Consider the following 27384-nt stretch of genomic DNA (forward strand, 5'->3'; position numbering starts at 1 on the left):
AAAGCAGATTAATTTTTTATTCAAAACACTGAATATTACACAAAAAAGTTGTATATGGAAACAATATACATCATACATAACTGTTTAGCTTTTAATATCTAATCATGTAGCTTTATTAATACAAATTCTACTTTTAGACACAGCGAGAAAACAGATTTATACTCTCTAGAAGAGACATTAAATGAAAAAACAGTGAGAAGCAAGCTTCAGAGGAATGAAAATGATTGCAGGATCACTACAAAAAGTGTTGCTTACCAAATTTTTGGTCAAACCTCCATGCTGGAACATGGCCATTGTGCTTCAGGTTGCTGTTTGTTGGCAGAGGCACTGTTACGTAGATGGGGCCATTCACTGGGATTGCAGTCCCATCACTGTTGAGCAAATGAACACTGACTGCAGTGACAGGGGTAAGGTCATACCTGGTGCTATTTCCTATCAAGTGAAAGGATAATGGTATGTTACATATTTGTATTCATTATTATACATTATATTATCTGTTATCAAGGGAAGGTGAAATTAAAGCTAACCTGTTAATATTGCCAGAAAACTCATTTAAATTTCTTAATTTTCCACCTGATAATCTAGAAAAGCTTTGATTTGCAAGAAGTATTTTATATTTTTTTAAAATACATTTTCTTCTTTCCATTCTTCTTTAAGAATATTTGCACAAGCACAGTGCAAATGCATATAGACTATACTGTATATGCACTAATGGCCAACATTTGCAATAGTATAAGAGAGGACAACGTTAACTATTGTTTTAAAATTCAAGAATGATTTTGCTTTGCTTCTTCACTGAAATTAAAAGCCAAACCATATATATTTTTATGATCTGTAATAATATTTTTCTTAGATCCATGTATATTAAGATAATTTATTAGACACAATGAGAGATAGTTTATGTTTAAAAATGATCACCCACCAAATTACTAATGAAAATTTGATTTTTTTAAAAAACACTATAAACCCATGCTTCTATGACCATAGAGAAGAAAGTGGAAAAGAGCTACTAATGAAAAGGAAAGAACAAGAGAGGGCAGCGCCTTTGGGAAATAAAAGTTTTACAGGGAGGTATGAGATTAAGTGAGCATCTCAAAAACACTAAACTTAGAGACTGCCAGAGCACAGACATGATCACCTACTAATCTAAGACATGAAATGGGATCTCAAGACAATGGGTGGTATCACAATGCAGGTATCTGTTAGGATGAGGTTTCAGTATAGCCAGGGCTTACAAACAGGCATACACGATTTTTACTATGACTCCTAAGTCAATAAGACTTCATGGATGGCCTTTACTGAACACTGTTTATCTCACTGACAGAGTCAGCTGACCAAAGTCAAGGCCTTACCAAAAATAAATAAAAATATAGCATTTACAAAAGATGCCAGACTGAGAACTCCCATGATCTGAGATGTTCCTTTTTGGTTATTTACTAGTACCTGAAAGCCTGTGCTTTTGCACAGATAGAGCTCAAAAAGTTGTTTATTAAAAAGCCAAAAAAAAAGGCTGAAAACTTAAAAACTGGTCACAGACCATGAATTCCCATGATAACTGAACCTGGTGATATTCTAAACACGAAGAGCTTTCAACCATGCTGTAGCTGTTTCCATTGCTTCACACTGACTTTACAGTCCTTTTAGGCCTCAGAGTGATGTCTGGGGTTATGGTATGTGCTTGTTGTATTGTGTGTGTGGCTGTGTTGATTTGTGTGCGAGTTGGGCTGTGTGGATTTGTGCAGCTGGTGAATGGGGCTATGCTGTGGTGAGGGGCTGTGTGTGCTATTTGTGGTGTTGATTTGTGTCTAGGAGATATGTGTTGCTTTGTGTGGGTGGCAATTGGGTGCACAGCTGTGGCAGCTAGGCCAAGTAATCCACTATCTGTCAGTGCAGTCTCATACAAACAACAAAACTGTTGCCTGCAAGTTAGCTGTAGAATAAGGGTGGTGATTGGTGATCTGGTATCAGAATGGTCTAGGACTCTTGGAATGGCCTAGATCGGGGTGGCCAACCTGTGGCTCTGGAGCCCCATGCGGCTCTTCAGAAGTTAACATGCGGCTCCTTGTATAGGCACCGACTCCGGGGCTGGAGCTGCAGGCGCCAACTTTCCAATGTGCCGGGGGCTGCTCACTGCTCAACCCCTGGCTCTGCCACAGGCCCTGCCCCCATTCCACCCCTTCCTGACCCCTCTCCTGAGCCTGCCATGCCCTTGCTCCTCTCCCTCCCACCCAGAGCCTCCTGCACACCACGTAACAGCTGATCTGGAGGTGTGAGGAGGGAGGGGGAGACGCTGATCGGTGGGGTTGCTGGTGTGTGGGAGGCGCTGGGAGCAGGGCGGGGGAGAGCTGATGCAGGGCTGCTGACGTATTACTGTGGCTCTCTGGCAATGTACATTGGTAAATTCTGGTTCCTTCTCAGGCTCAGGTTGGCCACCCCTGGCCTAGATATATGCCTGGCTGTACCGGACACTGCACGACACCACCATTTCTCCAGACACACTGACAGCATAGGCTTCGGTAGTGAAAGACAACCCTCACATTGCCTTGATGCAAAGTTTCAACTTGCCCTTGAAGGAAAACCTTAAGAGGGAGAGTAGGTTGTTCCTTTCTACATACTGGCTCAGACTCTGGCCTCTCCAATAAGCTTGTAAAGGTGCCTACCTCAGTGGTAGTTTCTGTCATGTAGGCCTGTGTCCATTAGTAACCGGACTCAGACCATCACCTTGTTTCACACAGGCCATCACACAGACACACAAGGGAAATGACTTTCAATCACTACTGACCTAGACCATATAAAAACCAGTGACCTAAAAACATAAGGCCACACATGTCATTTTCCTAAATCATCCATTCTGCACCTTAAACACAACAGTAAGGGCATGTCTACACTAAAAACTTAAGTCAATCTATATTAGGTCAACTTACAGCCACCACCGTAATTACTGCAGTGGTTCATATCCACACTGCCCTTCTTCTGTTAGTGGTACGTGTCCTCACCAGGAGCACTTCCGCTGACTTAAGCGGGGCGTCGTGGGGGACTGATAGCCTGGGCTCTCAGCTCTGCACACAACTCTGTCCCTGGGCTCTTGGTTCCCCACTGGGGAGCCTGGGTGCTGCCATGAGGCTCCTGATTCCCCATTGCCTGCCTTGGAGTTGCCTTGAGGATTCTGGCTCCCCGCTCGGGGGACTGCCTCCCTCTGCTCTTTGCTCCCTGCCCCTCGCAGGGAGCACAGCAGCTGCAGGGGCTCTCGGCTTCCCGCCAGAAGCACAGCTGCCTTCCCCACCCAGCTCTCAGCTCCCATGCTCCTGGTGGGGAGCAGAGAGCCCCAGGTGCCTTGCGGAAGCAAGGACCCAGGAGCCTCGGGGTAGCACCTGGGCTCCCACTGGGGAGTGGGGAGCCCAGGCAGGAGCCTGGCAGACAGTCTGTGGGCAGCAGGCTTGTAGCTGGAGCCCTCCACGCATCAGGCTTTCTTGTCAATTTCATGCCCTAGGCTGGAGCTGTAAAATTGATAAAAATGAGTCAGCAGCGCCATAAGTAGCCTGCAGTACCCACACTGACCCTGCGTTGCTCTAACTACATTGACATAAGCCCTACGCCTCTCATGGAGGTGGAGCTATGATGTTGGTGTAGTAGGGCACTTATATTGGCAGGAACAAGGGTGCAGCATATACACTAACATAATTACGTCGACATAAACTGCCTTACATCGGCCGAATGCTGTAATGTAGACCAAGCCTAAGTAATTGTGAAATATCACAGTACTACAGATTAATTTGTCAAGAAGAATGTATTTACATGAGCTGTTTGTTGAAATACGAGAGACAACTATGCGAATTTTCCCTTGGCAGAGAGCTTACTGTAAGATAGAGACAGGGTTTTACTGAGCAACAGTCACATTACGAGAAACCATATCTGAGCATTTTAATTTACAATAACCACATATGTTATCTGCGTTAGCACAGAATGCATTGCTTCCTCAGGAAGACATGAGTTGTCAACATTTGATAGAGAAATAACTTCTAATTGCTAAAGGAGGTCATGACCTGGTCAGTTTTTTCAAATTCAAATCCCTAATGAAGCATGTTATCAGCTAAAGGTTTATAAAATGCAATATTAATATCTGAAAATAAATTATGTAATACATTTTACTTGACTATTTCTCCTTGTTTTGAATTTTGCTTATATTTGTGCGTATGACTGGAAAAATCAATAATTAGCTCGGGGGGGGGAACAAAAAAAAAGAGAGTTCTAGTGGAGCTTTGTTTGCCTCTATTCTATTTAAAGCAACGTGACTCCTTCTGACACTATGGTCAAACAGTCCCAGGCTGAAGAGCTTACTTTCTAAGAAAGCAGGCAGATTTCTAAAGTCCACTGGCTCATAAGAAAGGCCTAGGATATCTATTTCCATAGAATCTAAACTTTCATTTAAAAATTAAGTTTCTGGCTTACCTTCACAACACAACACACAGAAGTTAACTGAATGCTCGTGAAACAGATGCTGGGGGGTTGGTAAGTATATGCATATATTAAATGACTGCAATAAATGTCAGCTTATGTTTTAGAGCAACAGCCGTGTTAGTCTGTATTCGCAAAAAGAAAAGGAGGACTTGTGGCACCTTAGAGACTAACCAATTTATTTGAGCATGAGCTTTCGTGAGCTACAGCTCACTTCATCGGACGCATACTGTGGAAGTGAGCTGTAGCTCATGAAAGCTTATGCTCAAATAAATTGGTTAGTCTCTAAGGTGCCACAAGCTTATGTTTTGACACCTGGTGACCACAAATCTATGAGGAAAATACATGCTTTTAGTGACTTTGAATTCACCCTTTATAAATAAGCCAATATTACTCAGCAATAGCCCCAAATGCTGAGATAACATTATTGCCTGATATAGGGTTTTGATCCATTACTGTAGAATACAGATGTTTTTGTGTTTAAGAAACCAGCCTCGTGTTCCACAATATGCTACTAATACAAGCAATAAGCCAAGACACAACAGGCTTATTACATACTTATTATTTGCATACAAAGTGCTTTATATTTTTATGTTTAGAATAGGCTGATTAACGTATTGGGTTTTAATTGTACTGCTCCTAACTGTACATTGTTAGAACTCCTTGGAAAGTACTATTGAATGCAAAGGGAAAGTTTCTAGCTAAACTACTACAAAGTTACAATGGATAAACACTCACTATCAGGTGTAACACATTTAAACAATGGGAGGACCAGATTGCTATGCTCCTGAGTTCACTGTACGCATGACAGAAATTTAGCAGAGACACAGACAAAGAGAGCAAGCTCTATTCAACAAGAATCCCTTCCTCCCATGCAAATTATCGGTTTATGCTCAGGTAAGTGAAAATTATAATTTGCAGGTACCATTTTTGTTCCCTTTCTCAAACGGAAACATGAAAAAAAAAATCAACAATCGCCACCAGCTGGTGGTGATCTTCTATTCAACAGCTATTGGGAGAAGGGTCTACTGACAGAGATTATATCTGGTGAACTTTAAATAACAAAGTAGCCTATCCAAGCCTAAGGTTTGATAGTCGAACATTTCTTCAAGAGAAGCAGTAGTATGAGTAGAAGGCAACTTGCCTGCACTGTAATTCTGTATCAAAGTCTCTTTCTCAGAACTCCAACCTCTTTTCATTTTTTTTCTTTTAAAGTGATATGGATACTTTTGCATGATGGTTAATAAAGGCCAAATACATCTCCCACCTCCTCAACCACAGCTGTTCCCCTGAATGGAAGGTCTACATATGAGAGTATAAGTGTGTGTGGCATAGGGTAGGTGGGTAGAGCAAGTGTGTATTCACAAAGCCATGCCCAGTTTGACACCCAGGAGGGAGTCCAAAGAATGTACTCTACTTGGGTCTTCTCATACAGTGGGGCTACTTAAAAGCCTGTGGAGACTATTTCAGGCACTTTACATTCCCAGCAAATAGTATTCATACAACCACCTCCTTTTTATTATTTATAATAATCATTTGTATCATCATCATGCCTAAAAGCCCTAGTATTGGACCAAGATCCTATTATGCTAGACTCTGTACAGACAGAACAAAAAGATAGATTGGAAGTTCTGTAAAGCAAAGACTAAGTAAAAGACAAGAGACAACTGATGGATGCAGAGAGATCATTCGGAGGGTACAAGGAAACAGTAAGACAATACTGGTAAGCGTGACAGGCAGTGTTCCCAGTGCATCAGAAGCCTAACCATTGTTAAGTTTTTTGTAGGCCTTGTGGCAAGGAAGAGTTTTGAGAAGGGATGTGGAGGAGGGTAATGAGGTAGCTTTGTAGATATTTATGGGTAATTCCTCCCAAGTGTGAGGGGCAGCATGGGAGAGAGCACAGCGATGCTGGTTTGAAATTTAACAAGTGGGCAACGTAGGCTACCATAATGGGCTGAGTGAATGAGAGCTGATTGGTAGGGTGGGGATAGGCCATCAAGTGTCTTGAAAATGAAGACAAACAGCTTAGGTTTGATGTGATGGAGAAAGGGGAGCCAAAGGACAAATGTAAAGAGAGGGATGACAAGTGACTGGCTAGGAAACCATCTTTGCAGCACCATTCTGAATGGATATGAGTAGGGCAAGATTACATTTGTCAATTCAGAGAGAAGGATGTTGCACTAAATCAACAGATGAGTTGATGAGAGCCTGAATGAGAGTTGTAGCTCTCTGGATGGATGGGAAAGGAAGTACCTTAGATACGTTATGCAAGAATCTGCAAGATTTAGTCATAGCCTGGATGAAAGGACCTATAGAGAGGTCTGAGTCTACACGATGCTCAGTTTAGGGGCCTGAGTGACAGGCAGGCTGGTTGTGTTGTGCGCAATGATTGAGAAAGGAGGTTGCGGGGAGGAGAGACTTGGAGGAGGAGAGATTAAGAGCCATGTTGAGCTTGAGCTGACAGGTAGACACCCATAAAGCCATGTAATAGAGACAGACTGAGATTTTATGTTGGACAAGAGACAAGTCAGAGTAGAGAGGGAGACCTGAAAGTCATCAGCATAGAGAATAGAGCAGAATTTGTGTTTGTGGATGAGATTACTCAGAGATAAGGTGCAGAGGAGGAAGAGAAAGGGACCAATGACAGAGCCCCATGGAGCCCTCAGGGAAAGTTGGAGGTGGGATGACGAAGATCATCCGAAGGACACACTGAAGGAGTGATGAGAGGTAGAAGAACCAGGAGAGGACAGAGACGTGTAAGCCAAGGGAGGACAAGATTTTGAGACGAGGAAGATGGTCAACTGTGTTAAAGGCAATTGACAGGCCAAGGAGGATGAGGATGGAGTACTGGTTCTGGGCTCTGACTAGAAAGAGATCATTAGAGATTTTGGTGAGAATATTTTCAGTGTAATGCAGGGAGCAGAGGCTGATTTGAAGAGGGTCTAGGCTGGAACTGGACAAGAGGAACTCCAGACAGCAACTGTAGTCCCTGTTCAATGAGCTTAAAAGGGAAAAAGGCGATAGGGCAGTAGTTGAAGAGGAGAGTGAGGTCAAAGGTGGGGTTAAGAAGGGAGAGACTACCCCATGCTTGATATTGTGAAAGGAGAGGAGACTGAGAGGTTTTGCAAATGAGTAAGAGGAGGAGATGAGCGTGGGTGAGAGAGAGATCCAGGGATGGTACAGGACAGGATCACTGCGGCAAATGAAGGGGTTAGAGGAGGAGAGCAGGCATCTGCATCTGTGAATGAGGAGAGAGTTGTTAGATGAGAAAGAAAGGAAAACAGAGAGGAGGGGGAAGTCACACCATTTTCTCTTGGAAGAAATTCACAAAATCCACTAACACACACCTTATACACTTGAGCATATATTTGAAATAACTTAAATTAACTAGGAGAAATAAGTGCATCCAGAGAAGACTAAATTAGAAGAGTTAAATTGCCTCACCTGCTGCCATCCCAAGATGTAAGAATGTAGACAAAATAACTCAAAACTCAAAGTTCAAAGTCCACTGGAGGCTGTTTCTATTAAAAGTTCTTCACAGCTTTCTTCTTTGTTTCAAAAGAATCTGAACATTTTTGGCCAAAGCAGGATCCAAAATTACTGTGCATTTAACAAGACTGCTGAAACAATTCTTTGTTGGCACAGCACAATGCTGCAAAACATTACATTCTTAGAATGTGGACATTGTACAGATTGCCAGGCACAGGAATAATTAGAGAAGACGAATGCTGCAGAATCTCAAAAGGTTAAATCTTTTCCCCTCCCCACATCTCTCAATTTTTTAATTGAAGATAAACGTAGCATTTGTAAAAGATACCCAAACTGATGTGCTAGAAAGCTAGTCTTCAAATGACAGGTGCAACATAAGAAAGCTATTCACCCACCAATGTCAATGAGCCTCCAACTTTGTCCTGCAGGGACCATAAATAAGGGACAAGAAGGACATTCAGTCTCCGTGCTGATTCAACCCAGGGCTCTTATCTAACGATTGCCAACATGAAGAACTATTCGTGCCAGTTGCACAGGAATGTTGTCATGTGGCCCTATTGCTTTTTTTGGAACAGTATTTTGATCAGAGAGCTGAATCTATATTTTCGAAATTAAAAAGATATGTTGTGGGGAGAAGGAGAAAATGACAGAGCGCGAGAGAGAGCGTAAAAAAGAAACCAAAAAACCCAAAACTACTTTCCAACAAATATCAGCTCAGAACAAAAACAAAGTTAGAGACTCAAAATTACCAGTTCCATTTCCATCTAATCCTTGTAAATAAGGAAAACTGTCCACTTCCCAAGGTGAACTGGCTGCAGTTAGAAATGCTGTCAGATCACTGTAGCTGGTGTTCTCAGGCAACTTTAGGGCTCTTCTTTGAAAATGAACTCGAGGTTGAATCCGTGCACCTGTGAAAATTAAAGGTGACATTATCCAAGGAGGGTAGATTGTTTAGGAGCTTATATTTATTTTGAACTGCCCTTTAAAAGTGCATTTAAAATTTCCATTACAAATTAAAATCTTTCTGTGATGGATAGATGCAACAATGAACTACTATGAAGGTGAAGATAATACCAAATTTTTTAATTAACTTTGCAATGGGTGATATTTTGTCACAAAGTGTTACTAGGTAAAATGTACAATGATACCTAAATACATTAGGGGTTTTTGAAAATACTTCCTCGTCTTACTTTAAGTTTCCTTGCACACCTCCAGTAATGAATACTGGTAAAACTAAAATTAAATATAGAGGTAATGCATGTAAAGTCTAAGGAAAGTTTGTAATTTACTATCTATGCTTTATTTCTTATGATTTCACTTGAAATAGAAAAGTTAACTTCACCTAAAGTCTTCTAGGTAATAGTTTAATAAACTAATACTCTATCTGTAGTTCCAATTAATTTGTTCCATAATTCCTTACTTTGCTTGGATTATAATGGCTTGGTCCAATCATCACCTCACTGCACGTACAGTAAAACGACTATTTAAATCATAGTGCAAAACACTGCTAAATATAATTTAAGGAAAAACCAGGATTATACTATATGTAACAAAAGTAAATGTCATATGGGATAGCTTCACTAAAAACAACCTGGGTAAAATCAAAGGCCAAGGCTAACAAAATACACACCAACAGATTACACACCTATCATCTGAGGTGCTACTCTGTAAGCCGCAGGTCAGAAAGTGTAGAGAATGACTGAACAAATAAACAAAATTCAAATGAAGAATCTTCATCAAGCCCTAGACTCTGCTCAATTCTTCAGTATCAGGAATCCTCCTTAATTTCCGATAAACATGTGTCCCAAGCTACCATTCATCCTTCCTACCCAAAAAAGCCCAAGCAATCTTCCATGGAAGGAGAGTTTCACAAGTGTATAGCTGTAGCTAACTAAGGGAGGATATGATGGATGTGGGACACTTGAAACCTTGGGCAGCCCTGCAGGCAGTGGGTCACTATTCTTTCTAGAGAAGAGAATCTGGAAACTGGGTGATTTTATAAAAAGTTGTCCCCCTACCTCTCAAAAAGGTCAAGTTACTTAACCAATGATTTATTAATTAAAACATCATATGTTCACTCACGCTCAAGTTCACCAGTGGTGTGAGCCACAGGAGAGCAAAAATCCCCCCCCAAAACAGTTACTAACCTTTCTGTAACTGTTGTTCTTTGAGATAATGCTGCATATGTCCATTTCAAGTTAGGGGTGTGTGCACCCCATGCACAGTTGCCAGAGATTTCTCCCTCAGTGGTATCTGTTGGGTCAGCTCTGTGGCCCTCTGGTACCGCGTGCCTATGATGCAGTATAAGGAGTCTGGCCAACCCTACACCCTCTCAGTTCCTTCTTGCAGGCCAACTTTGACAGAGGGGTAGGAAGGTGGGTCGTGGAATGGACATGTGCAACACATCTTGAAGAACAACAGTTACGGAAAGGTTAGTAACCATTTTTTCTTTGAGTGCTTGCACATGTCCATTCCCATTAGGTGACTCCCAAGCATAACTGTTGGAGGAGGGATTGGAGATCATGGACATGCAGATTGCAACCCAGCGACCAAAACTAGCTTGCTGGATGATGGCATAGTGGCAAGAAAATGTATGCACCGATGACCAGGTTGCCACTCTACAAATGTCGTGGATCGGTACCTGGGCCACGAACACCACTGAAGAAGCAGCTTGTGCCCTCATGGAATGGGAGGCCCAAATGGTTGGTGAAGGGACATCTGCCTGCTCATAGCTGTGATAGATGTGATCTAGGATGAAATCCTCTGAGCCAAAATGGGTAGGCCTTTCATTCTGATATCACCACAAAGAGCTGCGTGGATCTACAGAACGTGGATCTATGTAGGACTCTAGGGTGCGTCCAATGTCCCATTCGTGGTGACGCTGCTCTCTATTCATGTGAGGTTTTGGGAAGAAAACCAGCAGAAAAATAGCCTGATTATTGTGAAATTGCAAAGCTACTTTCAGGAGGAATGCAGTGTGAGGGCAGAGTTGTCCCTTGTCCTTAAAGAAGATCATGTTCAGGCTTTCTGAAGTAAGGACCCTGACCTCTGAGACCCTCTTGGCCAAGGTAATTGCTACTAGAAAAGCTACCTTCCAGGAAAGATATGACAGGGGGCATGATGCCAGGGGCTCAAAGGGAGGGCCCATGAGCTTTGATAAGTCCAATTTTAGGTCTCACAGGGGACGGGCTCCCATATCTGCGGGTATAGCCTTTCTAAACACTTGACAAAATGAATGGTCATTTTGTGCAAGAAAAATAATAGGCCATCCACCAGGGGGTAGAATGCTGAAATCACTGTGAGATCCTCTTTAACCAATGAAATTGCTTGACCTTGCTGTTTCAGATGAAGCAGATACTCCAGCACTGTCTGAAGAGATGACTGAGAGGCCATGTTGCGATGACCAAACAGAAAAATGCTTCCACTTAGCAAGGTATGTAGCTCTAGTGGTTGGTTTTCCACTGCCTAGCAAGACCTGGCAGACATGCTCCAAACAGGCCAGCTCTGCAGGATTTAACCAAGGAGCTTCCATTATGTTAGGTGGAGCATTTGGCTGTGCTCCTGAGAGATAAGGTCTGGGAGAGGAGAGGAGGGAGCGGCATCAGAGTCACTACTGATAGGTCTACCAGTGTGCTGAACCAGTGCTGATGTGGCCAGGATGGGGCTATAAGAATAACCCTCACTCTGTCCAGCCTGACCTTCAGCAGGACTTTGTGCATGAGTGGAATGGGGGGAAAGGCGTACAACAGAAGCTTTGTCCAAGGGAGCAAGAAGGCGGAAGGCGTCCATGAGCGAACCCAGGCTGTGGCTGTGCAGAGAACAAAACCAGTGACATTTTCTGTTCTGCCTGGTTCCGAACAGCTCTACAAGGAGTGAAGAAAGACCTGCTGAGGTGATCTGCCAGCTCATTCTGGGCTCCCGGAAGGTGAGAAGCTTTGAGTGCTTTACGCGAAACTCCCACAAGCGAATAGCCACCTGACACAGGGGGGAAGAGCGAGCCCCTCCCTGCCTAAGACAGAACTTGGCAGCCGTGTTGTCTGTAAGTACCCTTATGTCCTTGTTTGCAATGTGGGGTAAGAACACCTAACATGCTAGATGGACTGCTCTGAGCTCTGTGACATCTATATGTAAAGAGAGAGCTCTCTAGGGCTCCAGACCTTGAGTTCTGGGGTGTCCTAGGTGAGCCCCGCAACATAGCTCTGAAGCATCCGAAACTAGGAATATCAAGGACTGGGGCCTGACAAAGGGAACACCTGAACCCACCAACCAAGGGTCCCTCCACCAGTCGAAGGAGGTGAGGACCAGAGTGGGTACTGTGAGCACAGAATCCAAATGATGCTGGCCTTGATGTACTCACCAAACCGCCAAGTCTAAAGGAGTCTGAGGCACAGTCTCACATGCTGCATTAAATATGTGCATATGGCCTTGTGATCTAAACATCTGAGGCAAAAATGGGCTGTCATGACAGGGTGGGCCTTGACGTGTGCCATCAGTGACACCGTTGTCTGGAAGCATGCTTCTGGGAGGATAGCCCTGGCTTGTGTAAAACTGAGCACCACGCCAGTAAACTCTATCCTGTGTACAGGGATGAAGGTTGACTTCCGATTGTTTACCAGCAGGCCCAGTGCTCGAAAGGTTGCCTGAATGAGGTGGATACTGGACTTCATCTGGGTCTCAGGCTGGCCTTTAATCAGCCAGTTGTCAAGATACGGGTTAACCTGCACCCTTCGCCTTTTCAGGAAGGCCACCACTACCGCCATGCATTTCATAAAGACCCATGGGGCTGCTGACAGGTCGAATAGGAGGACAGCAAACTGGCAGAGGGTCTGGTTCACAAAGAACTTGAGAAACCTTCTGTGGACTCAGAAAATGGAGATATGGAAATAGGCGTCTCTCAAACTGAGGGCAGTGTACCAGTCCCTGGGATCCAGGGAGTAAATGTTGGAGGCCAGGGAGAACATGCAGAACTTCAGCTTTTTCAGATAGCTTTTGAGGTCGCAGAGGACTAAAATGGTTCGGAAACCACTTTTGGCCTTTATAATAGGTAATAACGGGAGTAAAACCCCTTCCCTCTTAAGTCCTGAGGAACCTCCTCCACTGCTCCTAGCTGGAGGAGGGCTTGCACCTCCTGGACTAAAAGTTGCTTGTGAGAAGGGTCCCTGAAGTGAGATTGGGAGGGAGGGTGAGGTGGAAACAAACTGGAGGGTAAACCCCTCTTCCACCATGCTCAGGACCTGACTATCTGTAGTGATACGCGACCATGCCGAGCTGAAGTGGGATAAATGGTTTGAAAATAGGGGGCAGGATCTGGTATGGGAACTGGTACAATGCCCTTGGGCCCCCAATCAAAAGATCTCTTTGGGCCCCCGCCCCCCGCATGTCTGGGAGGGCCAGGCAGCAATGCTGATGAGGATGGGGGAAGTTGCCTGTGACTAAAGACACTACTTCACTTCTTGTGTGGGTCCTGACAGGGTGGCAGAGCTGAGGAACAGGTGGACTGTTGGGTTTGAAATGTTTCCTTGAAGGTACCAGGGTATATAGACCCAGGGACTTGATCATGGCTCTGGAGTCCTTCAGGTCATGGAGCTCACATCTGTTTGTTCTGAAAAGAGTAACGACCCTTCAAACAGGAGGTCCTGAAGGGACTGCTGGACCTCTGCCAGTAGGCCAGAGGACTGGGACCAAGAGCATGGCCACTACAGACACCATAGATCTATCTGCTACATCCAGGGCAACTTACAAGGAAGCCCTGACTATCACTTCCTCTTCTTCCAGAAAAATCCTGCCTGGATTCCTGAGGGAGAGAGTCCTTAAATTTTGACATCGACTCCCAGATGTTGAAGTCGTAACGCCTTGTTGGTCAGAGATGTGAAACTATAAACTGACAATAGAATAAACTTTTCTATCAAAGAGGTCTACTTTCTTTGAGTCTTTTGCCTTGGGGGGGGGATCAACCCTTGCAGCACCTGCCTGTCCCTTTCATTGGCTGCTGACACCAGCAGAGACCCCGGGGAGGGGGGCTAGGAAGTATAAGTACTCATAACCTTTGGTGGGGACAAAGTACTACTTTTCTGCCCTCTTCAAAGTAGGGGGCAGAGAGGATGGGGTTTGCCAAAGGGTTTTAACTAAGGAGGGAGAGCCATCTTTGATGGGGCCACCGCAGCCAAGAGGTCTGCTAGGCTATACTAGGCTGTGGGAGGACCCTTACTACCTCCATTTCCAGTCCTAGGTTTGAGGACACCCTCTTCAACAGCTCCTGATGAGCTTTAAAGTCATTCAAGGGGATAGGGGGTGATGCGCCTGGCCCTGACACTACCTCGTCTGGCGTGGAGGAGGAGGCGGCCTGCACAAGCAGGGGTTCCTCCTCTTCTTCCTCTGCACCATGCTGATCCTGCGGGTCTAGGTCCTGAATGTTGGTATCAAGGTAATTACCGGAGTCTGGATCAGGTGCCGTTCAGTCTGATGGAGGAGCCCTTCTCTCAGACACCACCAAGTAAGAGCATCTGCGGGGGGAGGAGGGGCTTGTAGTGGGGGGAAGCCCCCCACGTTCCAGAACAACCATTGCAGTTGCATAGGCCAGTGCCCATGTGTAGATACCCCCACACCGAGATCCTGCATCATGTAGGACTTGGGGGGGGGAGAAGAGGAGGTTATTGGTAGGGATTCCTCAACTGGGTGCACAACTTTGACTCTGAGCCTTCCTCTAGGGATCACGGAGGTGTGGTACCCATCAATTCCAGGGGTCGGTGCTGAGGATCTAGGGATTGATGCCAAGGTGGGGAATCCCGCATTGACACTAGTAGGGATGGTACCTCTAGATGCTAGCTAGAGGTTGGTACCTCTAGATGGTACCAATGGCCCCAGTACTGAACAGGAGCTCAGGGCAACATGCTCCCTTCTGCTCACTGACCGAGGATGCTGACTTTTGGACTGCTGGCAATGCTGGTACCGACAGTGCCAGCAAGTCTCTGGCCACAACAAATGCCTCTGGAGTAGACAGCACTGCTATCTCGTTAGTGCTACGCTATCCCTACGATGGCTAATCCAGGACCAAACTCAATGGAATCTGCAAACAGGATGGTGTCAACCATGCAGCCTGTTGAGTGGTGGCAGAGGAGTGGCCAGACTCAGGTTGCACTCCACTGCTTTCCCCATGCTTGGCCTTTTTTAGAGGGGGGGGGAACGCCCCCATCGGCCAGTGACTGGGAATGGTGCCGAGAGTCCCTTACAACGAGCAGAGCACTCCATACTGATGCAGAGGTAGTGGGTGCTGAGTCTGACCGGTTCAGCTCCGAGTAGGGTCTGAGCACCACCACCATCAGGAGTCACTTTAACCTTGTCTCCCAGTCTTTCTTCATACGTTATCTGAACAGGTGGCAGATCTGACAGCAATCCTTGATTTGAGTTTCACCCAAGTACTAAAGACAACTGGAGTGCGGGTTGCTCAAAGGCATGGCCTTGCCACAGGAAGCGCAAGGCTTGACGCCTGGAGACCCAGGCATGCCCGGCTCCGGGAGCAGAGGAAGCTCCGCTAATGCAGTGAAAGTCCAACTAACTATTTACAACTACTAACTAAAGTCCAAACTGAGAAATAACTACTGGGAAGAAGAAAAAGAAGGGACGGAGTGACAAATGAGAGCTACTGAGAACAGCCTGCCAAAGCAAAAGGAACAGAGAGGGTGCTGGGTCAGCTGGACCCTCTATACTGCGCCATAGGCACGTGGCACCAGAAGGCACGAGAGCGGACCACACAGGTACTACCAACGAGGGGAAAATTTCCAGCAACTGTGCATGGGGCGCACACACTAAGTGTTGCCAACTCCACATGACAGGAAGTCACCAGACAAACCCTGAAAAGTCGCTAGATGTAGCTGTTTAAGCACTCTAAATGAGTAAAAAATGTCACTAAACAAAATTTCCAGAGAATTATATATATGTGTATGCACCCAGGCAAGCTCAGGATTTGAGCCACAAGGTTAGTGAAAGTGAAAGCCAGAGTCAGGAGGAAGAGGACATTCACGTGGCTTGAACTCAGAACGGCAGGGAGCCAAGAAAGTAGATTTAAAAATAAAAATCCGCTAGCCAGACCCTTTCCCAACCCTGTGCTTCCAGGGTTTGATTTCTGAAAACAGCTGGGCAGCTAACCCCAGGCCAAGACTGGGGAAGGAGTAAAGGGGAGCTGAAATCAAGCTAGCTCCACCTTTGATCCTGTAGTAAGGGCTTCATCCCTGGAGGCACAGTGCCCCTAGTCCCATTGGGGCACATGGCCTTGTCTCATCCCACCCCACCTTCCATCCATGTGGCTCTCCTTGCTGGCTAACCTGCTTCCCCCACGCTGCCTGCTTCATTAGCCATCTTCTGCTGCATCACAGGGTTCGCCACCTACTACAGAACAGCAAGAAAGAACATATCTGGGTTAAAAACAAACCCTGGCTAATGTGCTGCTCTCTCCAAAGTGCACCTCGCTTTAACAAAGTATCTAATTAGCCTCCACAAACTTCTTTTCCTCGCCTGCAGATTATGGTGATCTCAGTCCAAGAAGCCCTGGAATGGGATTCCTTCCGAGGACATGCTCAATTGACACGTAATGACATATATACTTGGCGTGCAAAAGAATGTAGTAAGAGGAGCATGGAATGGATTTTATGAACACTATTGAGCTGCTTGTGAATGATTTTGTGACTATAGATATTGGTGACTTCTTTCTCTGAATGTCACTGTAATTGGCAATGAAAGTCACCAGATTTGACACTTATTTTGCTAGAGAAACCAAGAAGTCGCTAAATCTAGTGAGAAAGTAGCTAAATTGGCAACATGTGGAACGGACATGAGCAAACACTCGAAGAATAAAAGGGTTAGAAAACCTGATCTATGAGGAAAAGGTTAAAAAACTGGGGTATGTTTAGTTTTATGAAAAGAACGGTGGGGGGAAACCTGGTAACAGTCATCAAATATGTTAAGGGCAGTTATAAAGAAGATGGTGGTCAGTTGTTCGCCATGTTTACTGAAGGTAGGACAAGAAGTAATGGGCTTAATATGCAGCAAGGGAGATTTAGATTAGATATTAGGAAAAACTTTCTAACTATAAGGGCAGGCTTCTAAGAGAGGTTGTGGAATCCCTATCATTGGAGGTTTTTAAGAACCGAGTGGACAAACATCTCAGGGATAGTCTAGGTTTGCTTTGTCCTGCCTCAGTGCAGGGGCTGGACTTGATGACCTCACGAAGTTCCTTCCCACTCTACGTTTCTATGGTTCTAGTGCAAACACCTCCACACCACTTAAATCTTGCATAAGGACTCCTTTTGGGCACTGCTGCTGGAGGGGAGTAAGGGTGTACGCATCAGACCTACACAGCCACCGCACACGGCTGCAGTGAGGGGACAGGGAGGGGGAGGGATAGCTCAGTGGTTTGAGCATTGGCCTGCTAAACCCAGGGCTGTGAGTTCAATCCTTGAGGGGGCCATTTAGGGATCTGGGGCAAAAACTGGGGATTGGTCCTGCTTTGAGCAGGGGGGTGGACTAGATGACCTCCTGAGGTCCCTTCCAACCCTGATATTCTATGATTCTATGACAGATGAAGTGAAAAATGTACATAGATCTTTTGGCTCTTACACTCCAGCCCACGGACAAGGAAGAGCTACAGTTACTATACCAGCCCAATTCACTTGCCCAGGGTTAGGAGAAGATTGGTTTCCCCAGATCCTTAAGATGCCACCCATATAAAACTAGATTCCTTAGACTCTGCGTTCAAGATTTCATCCTTATTGTTATCCCATTGTGTGCATTATTAGACACTCATCTGCATTTATTCAAAATCAATACACATGAACTGCAGGTTTTCCAATGCACCAGGATTTAAGACAACTCCATGTAGTATTTTACATTATAGTCTTCTTTAAACATCCACTTTAGGAAACCAATAGCCTTTTTCAATGGCTTCTCACCATTCACACTGTTTTGCAGCACACAGCAAGGCCCCATCTGCAAGCTCTAAGACAACAAGCAAATGGAGATTTAAAACAGCTGTTGAAGGCAAAGCTACTCTATTCCCAAGAGCTCTTTTCCATATTCAAAGGATGCTCCCTAAGTGACACAGGATCAAGAGCCAAACAATGCTCCGCTCTGACTGTAAATTATGACCGTTCTAAGATGCCCAAACCATAACATGGATGGGCTTGTTCTGCCGCTCTGTTACACCAGTTTTATACATGTCACTTCACTGAAGTCAACCAAGTTACTTCACAGGATAACTGATGTACGAGTGGTAAGTCAGGCGCCTTATTTTCACAATTGCTTAAGCCACTAACCAGGAGATTAGTCCCTCCTCTCAGTTTTCTTTAATTAGTTTCCAGACATGAGTTATTGTTACAACAAAACACAGAATTTCACACAATTCAAGCGTTGCCACCGAGCAAAGACTGCAGCATCTGTACACAGATGGATCTAAACAGTTTAGCTTTAATTTCATCCGCCTACGAAGCAAACACCGATCACATGCACAAAGCTTTATTTGTCCAACACAACTGTATTGAACCTTTTTTTTTTTTTTTTTTTAAAAAGCAACATTTTGAAAGTTGATAATTTTGCAAGGAAACGCTGAGTAAAAAAAAGGGGGGGGGCTTTAATCACTGGAATGTTTTTGAAATAATTGTACCAGTTTCTTAAAACTAATACTACTTTTAAATGGTTAATACAGCAATTAAACACATTTCTGAAACAGGAAGAAATCTCTCTTAGCCAGTTTCCAGGCCTAAATGGAAAACTGCAACATTACAGACGAAAGACATTCACTTCAATGAATTCAAGGGAAAAAAAAAACAAAACAAAAACAAAAAACTTATCTCCCCAGTGCTGTGCAATATGATAATAGTTGCTGCACCTCAGGGACAGATCTGTTCAAACATTCAACAATCTCTGCCTGCACTGCTTTGTATATGTATATGTTCCATATGGACAAGCATCCACAAACAACAACAACAACAAAAAAGAAAGCAGAATTAGGATTATCTCTATAACAGTTCAATGCAAAAATTGCAGGATTTTAGGCTGCAGTGTATGGATATAATTAAGATTAATCAGTCAAGTTGCCAAGTACCAGTATTATATTTCTGAAGGTTCACATAATTAAGAATTAAAAAACAAAGTAATTCTTTGAGCCTGTTAACAATAATTTACTGAGAATAATAAATTATCTTTTATGGAAACCCGATATAGCACAGCCTGTGAGAGCTGAGTGCTGCCAACTTGTTACTGAAAATATTTTTACAAAAGGGGCAAAAAATTTAAAGTCAATCTCAGTTTCCTCAAATACTATAGATTATACAGTTGGTACAAACTGTGTCTTCTAGCTAAACCACAGGACTGACAAAACTCAGTTCTTGATGACAGACTGGTTATGTGACCTTTGGTAAATCACCTAAGATCTTTGTGCCTCGTCCTCGTCCCCCCCGCAATCCGTAAAATGAATATGGTAATATTTACCAATCTGTACCATTCAAATGCAGCTTAATTCTGTAAGTAAGATGCTTTGAAATTCTTTAGTGGAAAGAGTCAATACATATTATTAGTGCAAGATACGCATATTGCTAAGGCCTTCTCTACACTGGAGAAATGTATCAAGGTGAAAAACTTGTCTCTCTAATTAACTGAACTGCACTTTTGGTTCTAAGTACAAAAAGCACCACAACCAATGGCTCAGAGGACCAGCAATGGGCGCAAGTTTCTCCCAATCTTTGAAGAGGCTCTGTAGATCAAGTGCCAGTGTTGATGTAACACACTGGCACAAACAGCGGGTTGTCAACTTTCATAGCCATCGCTTTAGTCAGCTGTCAGAGCTTACAACTCCTTAAGCTGGCAACATTCCTTATTTCGTCAGCCGAGAGTCACCTCTCTGCACCTCCTCACATGCTATTATCCCCTCCTCGGAAATGGTTTAAGGCAGCCCTTAGTGTGAATGCCAGGTCAAACCATAATCCAGCTCAGGGTATGCAGTGTGGAGTCACTCTGCTGTTTGTGTTTCAATGTGTGCAAAATAACCGTTCGAAGCATGGTTGGCCTAGTGCAAGTGTAGGGAAGATATTGTAAAGAATGCCTGACATTACTTTTATGTATTAGTGGAGAGAGAAGATATCTATAGCTCCCACAAACTGAGTACTCAACCCTGCTTGTTGATAAACTGGTATTTTAGCACATTTTTAGATGGCATCACTCCTCTGCATAACCTTAAAGAGCCTATGCTTGACAAACTCCATCTGCGCAACTACTTCCAGAGTGCAGCAGTGGATTGTACCTTCAGCATGAGAATGAGGTTGGAAGCAAACTTGAAAACAAACGTCTCAAAGGCATATTTAGGTGTTCATCTTATTAATTATTCAATGACAACTAGTAACTTCTGTGCTGGGCAGGCTCTTCTGTACCTTTGATCAGTGCGCCGTAGAGTTCCCAATCTGTATAGCATCTCGGGGGCTTGAGTAAGCCCAGTTCAGCTCTTATGTTTACATTGGGGAAAATGCTGATTAATTCCTCTGAAGTAACTGAATCTATACCAGTTTTACTTCAGTGTAAGTGAGTGAAGAATCAAACCATAAAAGTTTTGGGTAGGGATTAGGGAGAGCCCTCCCAGCTCTTGATGAAATGCCTATGTTGTTCCCCATTCATGTTTCAACACAACAGAAATACAGATGTCCACTGTTGGTTTTTACAGAAAAATAAGAATTCTTAAGTTAAGAAGAGAGCATAGGTCCTGTGAGCGGTTTTTACTTTGAGAAGATGGGAGTCTAGGTATCAGCCAGTTTCCATAGTTAATAGCATTTTGGATACTTGTGTTCCTGCCTCTTTTCTTGAATCAGAATGTCTGAAGAAGAGAAAAAGTGGGGGTGGCAACCAGGTGGGTGTGACAGGTATTTTATTCAAAGTGGCAAAGCAAGGAAAGCTGTAAGGAAGCTGTTAGCCTCAATTTTCCATGAAAAGATTTTTGTTGTACAGTGAATTGTGAGATTTGTTAGCAAACCTGCAGAAGAATGAGAATCTCTAACACCGGTACGCTAATAGAATAATGCTGTAACCCTTGTTTCATTGTTTATCTGATGAAGGCTCTTGGGGTTCAAGGTCTTCTCCAATCTCCACCTTTTATTAATTAAATTCATTACCTCAGCTCCCAAACTGCAGAATGCATGTACTATAGCTGGGTTGTTATACAGCCCTCTTTAACAGTGTCCCATCAGTTATATAAACTGTTTAGTGATTCTTCCACAGTGGAGTTTTCACTTATGAAAAGCCTATTTTGTCTGGCTGATTTCTGCCCATAAAAAATGTTAGGAAATCCTTATTCTATTAATATTCCACAGAGCATAGCCATTTTACAGGATTACAAAGCAGTAAAGAAAAGTAACAGCCATAGTTTTTCATTAATTTTCTGATAAGAGAATATTTAAAAATTAGACGAAAAACTACTGCACGGTTTCCTACCAGCATGCACAGGTAAGATAAGAGGCAGAAAGAGGTCCTGGCTTTAATTTAAAGGTTATCAAAGCATCTGTAAGAGCTTCATTAACCAACTAACCTCAGTCAATCAAATCATTCTAATGAAATTAGACCTGGGTCTAATTTACAGTACTTGAGTGACAGATAAAGAGCTGGGTGAATTACCTTCAATTCTGCTATTCAGCTGTACATTCAGAAGTCGCAACAGTATGTCCACCTGACTGTTATTGCCCCTATATTAGTTTGCATTTTTGGGTCATGTGAGGAGGTCTCTATGCCTCATACTTTTATTCTTTAAATCCAACCACAATAATCACAGCAGTAAGCAGGAAACAAATTAGACTGAATAGCAGACAGAAGTTTTATAACTAAAGATGGTTCCATGACGTTAGATGACAGAATAAGAAGCCAATAAAGATTTTAGAACTTTCATCTCTAGCTCTATTTAATATACCAAAAGGTAAGAAGGGCCAGGATTTCATCCACTGTTTTTTAAATTCCACTTCCAACTTTTACAAATCTACAAACGTACCTTGAAATCCCGAGACTATCTGGACTACGTCATCATAGACCATCAGAGTTGCCGATCGTTCAGGAAGAAGTCCAAGGCTCAGAGAAGAAAACACTGTAGAAGGAAAGTGGTTTGAGTGGGATATATTTGAATTCTTTTTTTTAAAAAAAGTTCATTAAAAAAAGATGCCTAAATCCAAGATTCTCTCAATTTTGTTAACAATTCTCTTGAATACAAACATTTTTTTTTCCTCTGTTACCCTTAGAAGGACAGTCAGTTCAACCTACTATAAAAAGACTGAAAAGCAAATATTTTGTATACACAAAATTGCTCCAGTGTGTTTTATAAACCAAGTAACTAGGTTGACAGAGTAATTTGTTATTGATCCAAACAACATATTTCACCTTCTGCCTCTAGTGAAGTGGAACGCACTTGAGAGGAAGTAGAGTACAAAACAGAAAATTCAGAGTCAGGACTCTTGGCTTCTATTTCCAGCTCCACTAATGACTTAATACGTAATCTTAGGCGAAACCTGGAATCCACCTGTGCCTAAGTCTATGAGTCTTTAAAATGATTTTACTTACCTCAGAAAGGTGTAATAAGGCTTAATTATGAAGTATTTTGAGGTACTTAGATGAAATGCACTATAAAAGTGAAAAGTATTGTGGTGATTCTGTATCAACATGAGTTAAGCTTTTGTGCTGACCTTTTATTATTTGCAAAATACTCCGGAGTTTTTACAGAACTGATCCTGCCCACCCACCACCAGCCCAGTACAGAAGGTCCTATATTCAGCAGAACCAGTCAGATTCTACTATGTGGTATAGAAAATGGCTAGGATGCAGAAAGTCTGCAGTAATGGATTCGCCCAGTGTGAAACAAAGGTTTCATCTGCCTTAGCACACATGAGTTTCTTAGGGGAATTGTGTGGGTGGGCACTAGACACCTGAATGTCAGATCTCTGTGGTACATATCCCTTGCTCCATACACAGCAGTCCTTGAGCATACTTCACCCTGCGACTGTAGCAACAGCAAGGAGCAGCTCTGCATCCGCTCCAGTGCCTTAGGGATGGGAGGAGGGAAAGAGGAGGAATTCCTTATGGATGGTATGTTCTTTGATGCAGGTGTTTTCTCTTAATCTGCATTTGGAAAGTGCCTAGAATATTTTGTATGCTACCACAAACTGAGGAGGAGATTTTTTAAAAGACCCTAAGTAATTTAGGAGCACTGGGCCCATTTACTTTTAGGAGCTTTAGAAAATCTTCCTCTGAATTAATATTTTCTTTTACCACAGCACCAATAAAGACCCTGTTGTAACCAAAAGTTCATAGCTTGAAACAGAAATCCAATGTGTCAAAATATTTTTTAAAAGATTAAATGTTATTTTTAAATTAGGAGAAATACATTGACCGTGTCTGCTTAATAAAACTTAACTCCTCATTAGCTCACGTGAGCATTGGTGACATCACAGAATAAAACTGAATATAACTCAAATTGCAGCTATTTCATAATAAGAACTTTCTAATATTCCACATGTCAAAGTGGATTTACAAATCAGGCACATGAAAAGAAGAGCTATAGAGAAGGTAGTATAAAAGCCACACAATTAGAAAAACTGTTTGCTCTTACTCCAGTAATTTAATTTGTAGGAGTGAAAGCCAATGTAATTCAAGCACCCTGGAGAGCTGAATACAAGAATACGTGCCAATGTCTTTCTCATCACATGCTGAGCATAGATAACCTTTGAACTTCCCTTGGGCTTTTTCTCAGCATGACAAATGAGGTGCCCTGAGCTCTTTCTCCCAAGATGTAAATTCTAGTATGTCCTTTACATTAGAAGCCCAGGATAAAATCAAGTAGTCTGGAAACATTTGGGGAACCAAAATGAAGACATCAATGGCAACACCTTCCCTTTATTTTGGGTAATCTGAGTCCCTCCTACTGTGTTCTTGGGAGAGTTCTATTAGAACAACATAAAATTTTTGAAGTGTAAAGAGTTGGCTCATCAGACAGAGGGATCTATTATACATATACACTGCATTTGATTACACAGCACCTTTCACACTCAAGGTAATTCCCAAAGTCATTAAAAAAACCAAACATGAATGATACACAAGCAGTATAAGTAGTGTCTCTTCTATTATGCACTTATAAATAGTTCAAACAGTGTTTAAATTTATCTTTAATTAGAGAGGGAATTTTGCTGTGTTCATAAAATAATTTTTTTAAAGAGTTCTCCCCAACTCCCTCCCCAATCCTTTCTCTCCTGCATCTTCCAGCTAAGCAATTTAAGCAGAAGTTCCAACTAAGTGGCAAAATCATGGTAAATATTTTTGTTGATATTTAGACCAAGTTACTTTGTGCCCAAATTATGAAAATACCACCAACCCCTGACACATGCACCTTAAGTTATTATAGGAGCATCACTAGATCAGTGGCTGCATAGCTTTTCAGTGTTATGTTTTATTAGTGAATTTTCCCACCCCTCTCCCCAATATAAGATGAACACGCTTGATTGATTCCTGGAATGGTATACCTGGTCTGTGGGGCAAAGCACACAGCAGATCCTGCCCAATATACTAGGTATTACTACTACGTAAGTTTTAGGAACTTAATTGAGAAGTCACTTAAACTGTGGCCCAACATTAAGCTCCATTTGGGTGCTGGGCTCTGCAGGTGTAGCATGTGATGCAAGATCAGAGCCTAAATATGCGGTTTGTTCACTTTTGGTATGTCAGGCAGCTTGGACTGATCAATTTCATTTCTATTTTTAGTCCACTTCACTTTCTGGTTCTCATGAACTAGGAGAGTGCTGCAACCTCTGGGTAGTGAACACCAACATGAATGTTTAAATTAAAAAATGTTCTTTATATTTAAGAAAAAATCAAATATTTAATATTCAGTTTTGTAATTAAAAAAATCCTCCATAAAACCTACATATTTTGGACCTGCACTACTGAATAATGGTGTTCTCTAAAAGGGACAAAGTACAGAAAGTTTTCAACTTGGCCATACTGAATCTGCATTACATATATCTAGTTGCAATGTTTTGTGTGGCCATTTAATCAGGAAAGGGATTAAGTTCAAGGTAAAGAAGACAAAGGGTGCATCCTTGCTCCCACTGAAGTCAATGGCAAATTGCCTATTGACTTCAATGGGAGAAGGACCAGAACCAAAGAAATCTTTGTTTTTCCAAAATGTTCAGCTGTCTAGAAAAAAAATCTTGATAAAAGTGTATACAAAGCTATTCCTTATCAGATTCCAATGGTTTATCAAAACAATAGCATCACATTTGATTGCCCTCTCCCAAGGTTAACATCAGAAGAAAACATGCCATGTAGAGGCACGCTTTATTCAAAAGAAACAGGAGAGGGAAGAGAAAAATGAAAAACATTTAAGAGCCTATTGGCAATGCATGGACTAACGATAGGTCAGTTGTGTCTTGAGGAAATAGAAGAAGAATGTTAAAGAAGCTGAGACTTCAGTGACTGGTAGAACTAAAGGAGTTTACACAAAAAGGATAATCACCAAAGCAGTTTTCAGTTTTGGAAGAGGCACAGACCGGCTGTGTGACCTTGGGAAAGTCACTTAACCTCTCCAGGTATGTCTACACTGCATCTCAGAGCAAGCCCAGCCAAGGTAAACAGAATTGTGCTAGGGGGACTTTTGGGTAGCTCGCTAAAAATAGCTGTGTAGACACTGCTTTGACATTGAGACTCAGGTTGGAACTCGGGCTCTCAGGTAGTGCTGGCAGAGTAAATCTGTGTGTATTAATGGGCATACTGGATCTCTGCTGAAAGAGGACAGAGTTAAGGTTGCGTGGGAAACCTTAACTCTGCATATCTGGGTTTTCAGAAGTTTGAGTTTTGCTGAGCTCAGCGTTCAGCAAGTGGACGACATACCCCCAAGCAACTTTGACTCTGCATTAGTGTAGTATTTTGCCACTGAATTTCCTACTCTTTTGAACAAGAAAAAAAAAAGGTATGTTGTTGATAGGACTTAAGATGTTATTTAGGCAGCTGTGTACATCATGTCCTGCAATTTGAATACTGAACCAAATCAGCCCATAGTCAACAATCCCTATGCCATGGTGTACTCCTTGCTTCCCCACAAACTTCTGCAGCCTCGTGTACTAAGAATCTCCCAGAGTCAACATGCTGGCAAGCCTGGCAGCACGCACATTTCTTTTCCCTCAGAGGTCAAGAAGGCAGTGATGTCAGTTCCAAGCTTTCACACTCTACAGCTCGGCCAATTCACCCCAACAATCCTGCACCCCACAGCTCTGCCAGTGCACCCCAACACCCATGTACCACCCAAAGTCTTTGGGGGGAAAATCAGACATGTGAATACTTCTTGGAAAGGGAGGAGGTATTGGGGGGCAGAGGAGTGGGGGATAGGAGGAGAGGGGTTGGGTCCCCTGGCAGAGCTGTGGAGTAAAGATTTAGGAAGGTTGGGGTGCACTGACAGAGCTGGGAAGTGCCATGCCTCCCTCATCTGAGCCCTCAACTGTAGTAGGAAGAGAACTCGAGATGTAAGCCCTTGTATCAGAGGCCTGGTATGAGGCCTGTGCTTTATATTAGTAAAGCTTTGACTACTACTTTAGCTAAGACAAGCTGTGAGCAAGAGGCAGAACCTGCTCACAGAATCTGTCAAGAAGGATGTTATTACAGATATACACATTCCTAAGATGTGCACAGAGTACTCATGAAAACACACCCCGATATCAAGGATGGTACAAAAGCATTCCCCAAGAATAACAGGAACACACTCACTCCCCCAAAAAGATAAGGTCAGGATGATAGTACATAATAGAGATGTTTTAATCGAAGCAATATGTACAAGGTTATGGGTGATAACTAGCCACGTCAGGGGGCAGTAACTAACTACATCAGTGGGGCAGTACATAACTTGTTTGTATTGGGTATAAAAATGTATCCCAGAAATGTATTTGTCTAGCCTGGGGAAGAACGGAAAGTCCCGCCATTCACTGAGCTGTTCCATTGTTACAGGAATACATGTATTAGTGGTCCGGTAGAGTCTGCAGGATACTTGTACCATGCTTCATCAACAATAAACTTGGCTGGGCGCCTTTGTACCTTAACGGATCTTGTGGTCATTGGGTGGTTTGCTCAAGGTCTGCTGTGCCAGCTGTCTGCGCAGAGCTGGGACAGCACACAAAACTACACACACAAACATCTAATCCAGTGGTTCTCAACCTGTGGGTCGGGACCCCAAAGTGGTTCGTGACCCCATTTTAATTGGGCCACCAGGGCTGTCTTAGATTTGCTAGGGTCCAGGGCTGAAGCCCAAGCTCCATCACCTGGGGCCAAAGCCGAAGCCCAAAGGCTTCAGCCTTCCACAGTGGGGCTGAGGTTACAGGCCTGCTGCTTGGGGCTGAAGCCCTTAGGCTTCAGCTTTGCCCTCCCCCACACCTGGAGCAGTGTGGC

General features: G+C 43.2%; 1 protein-coding gene across 3 annotated transcripts in view; it reads right to left on the reverse strand.

Annotated features, from left to right (window-relative positions):
• The window catches only part of FAM171A1 (family with sequence similarity 171 member A1), a 139229-nt gene that overhangs the window by 30554 nt on the left and 81291 nt on the right, over positions 1-27384 (reverse strand). For 2 of the 3 annotated variants that reach the window (XM_073334105.1, XM_073334104.1), the window contains exons 3-5: positions 21959-22051; positions 8694-8852; positions 256-432 (exon numbers count right to left, since the gene is read on the reverse strand). In XM_073334105.1, the coding sequence (XP_073190206.1) occupies positions 256-432; positions 8694-8852; positions 21959-22051 (429 nt within the window). The remainder of the gene's footprint in view (positions 1-255; positions 433-8693; positions 8853-21958; positions 22052-27384) is intronic. The other variant, XM_073334106.1, reaches the window with a different exon arrangement.

The sequence above is a fragment of the Lepidochelys kempii genome, chromosome 2, assembly GCF_965140265.1.
Source record: "Lepidochelys kempii isolate rLepKem1 chromosome 2, rLepKem1.hap2, whole genome shotgun sequence".
NCBI lineage: Eukaryota > Metazoa > Chordata > Testudines > Cheloniidae > Lepidochelys > Lepidochelys kempii.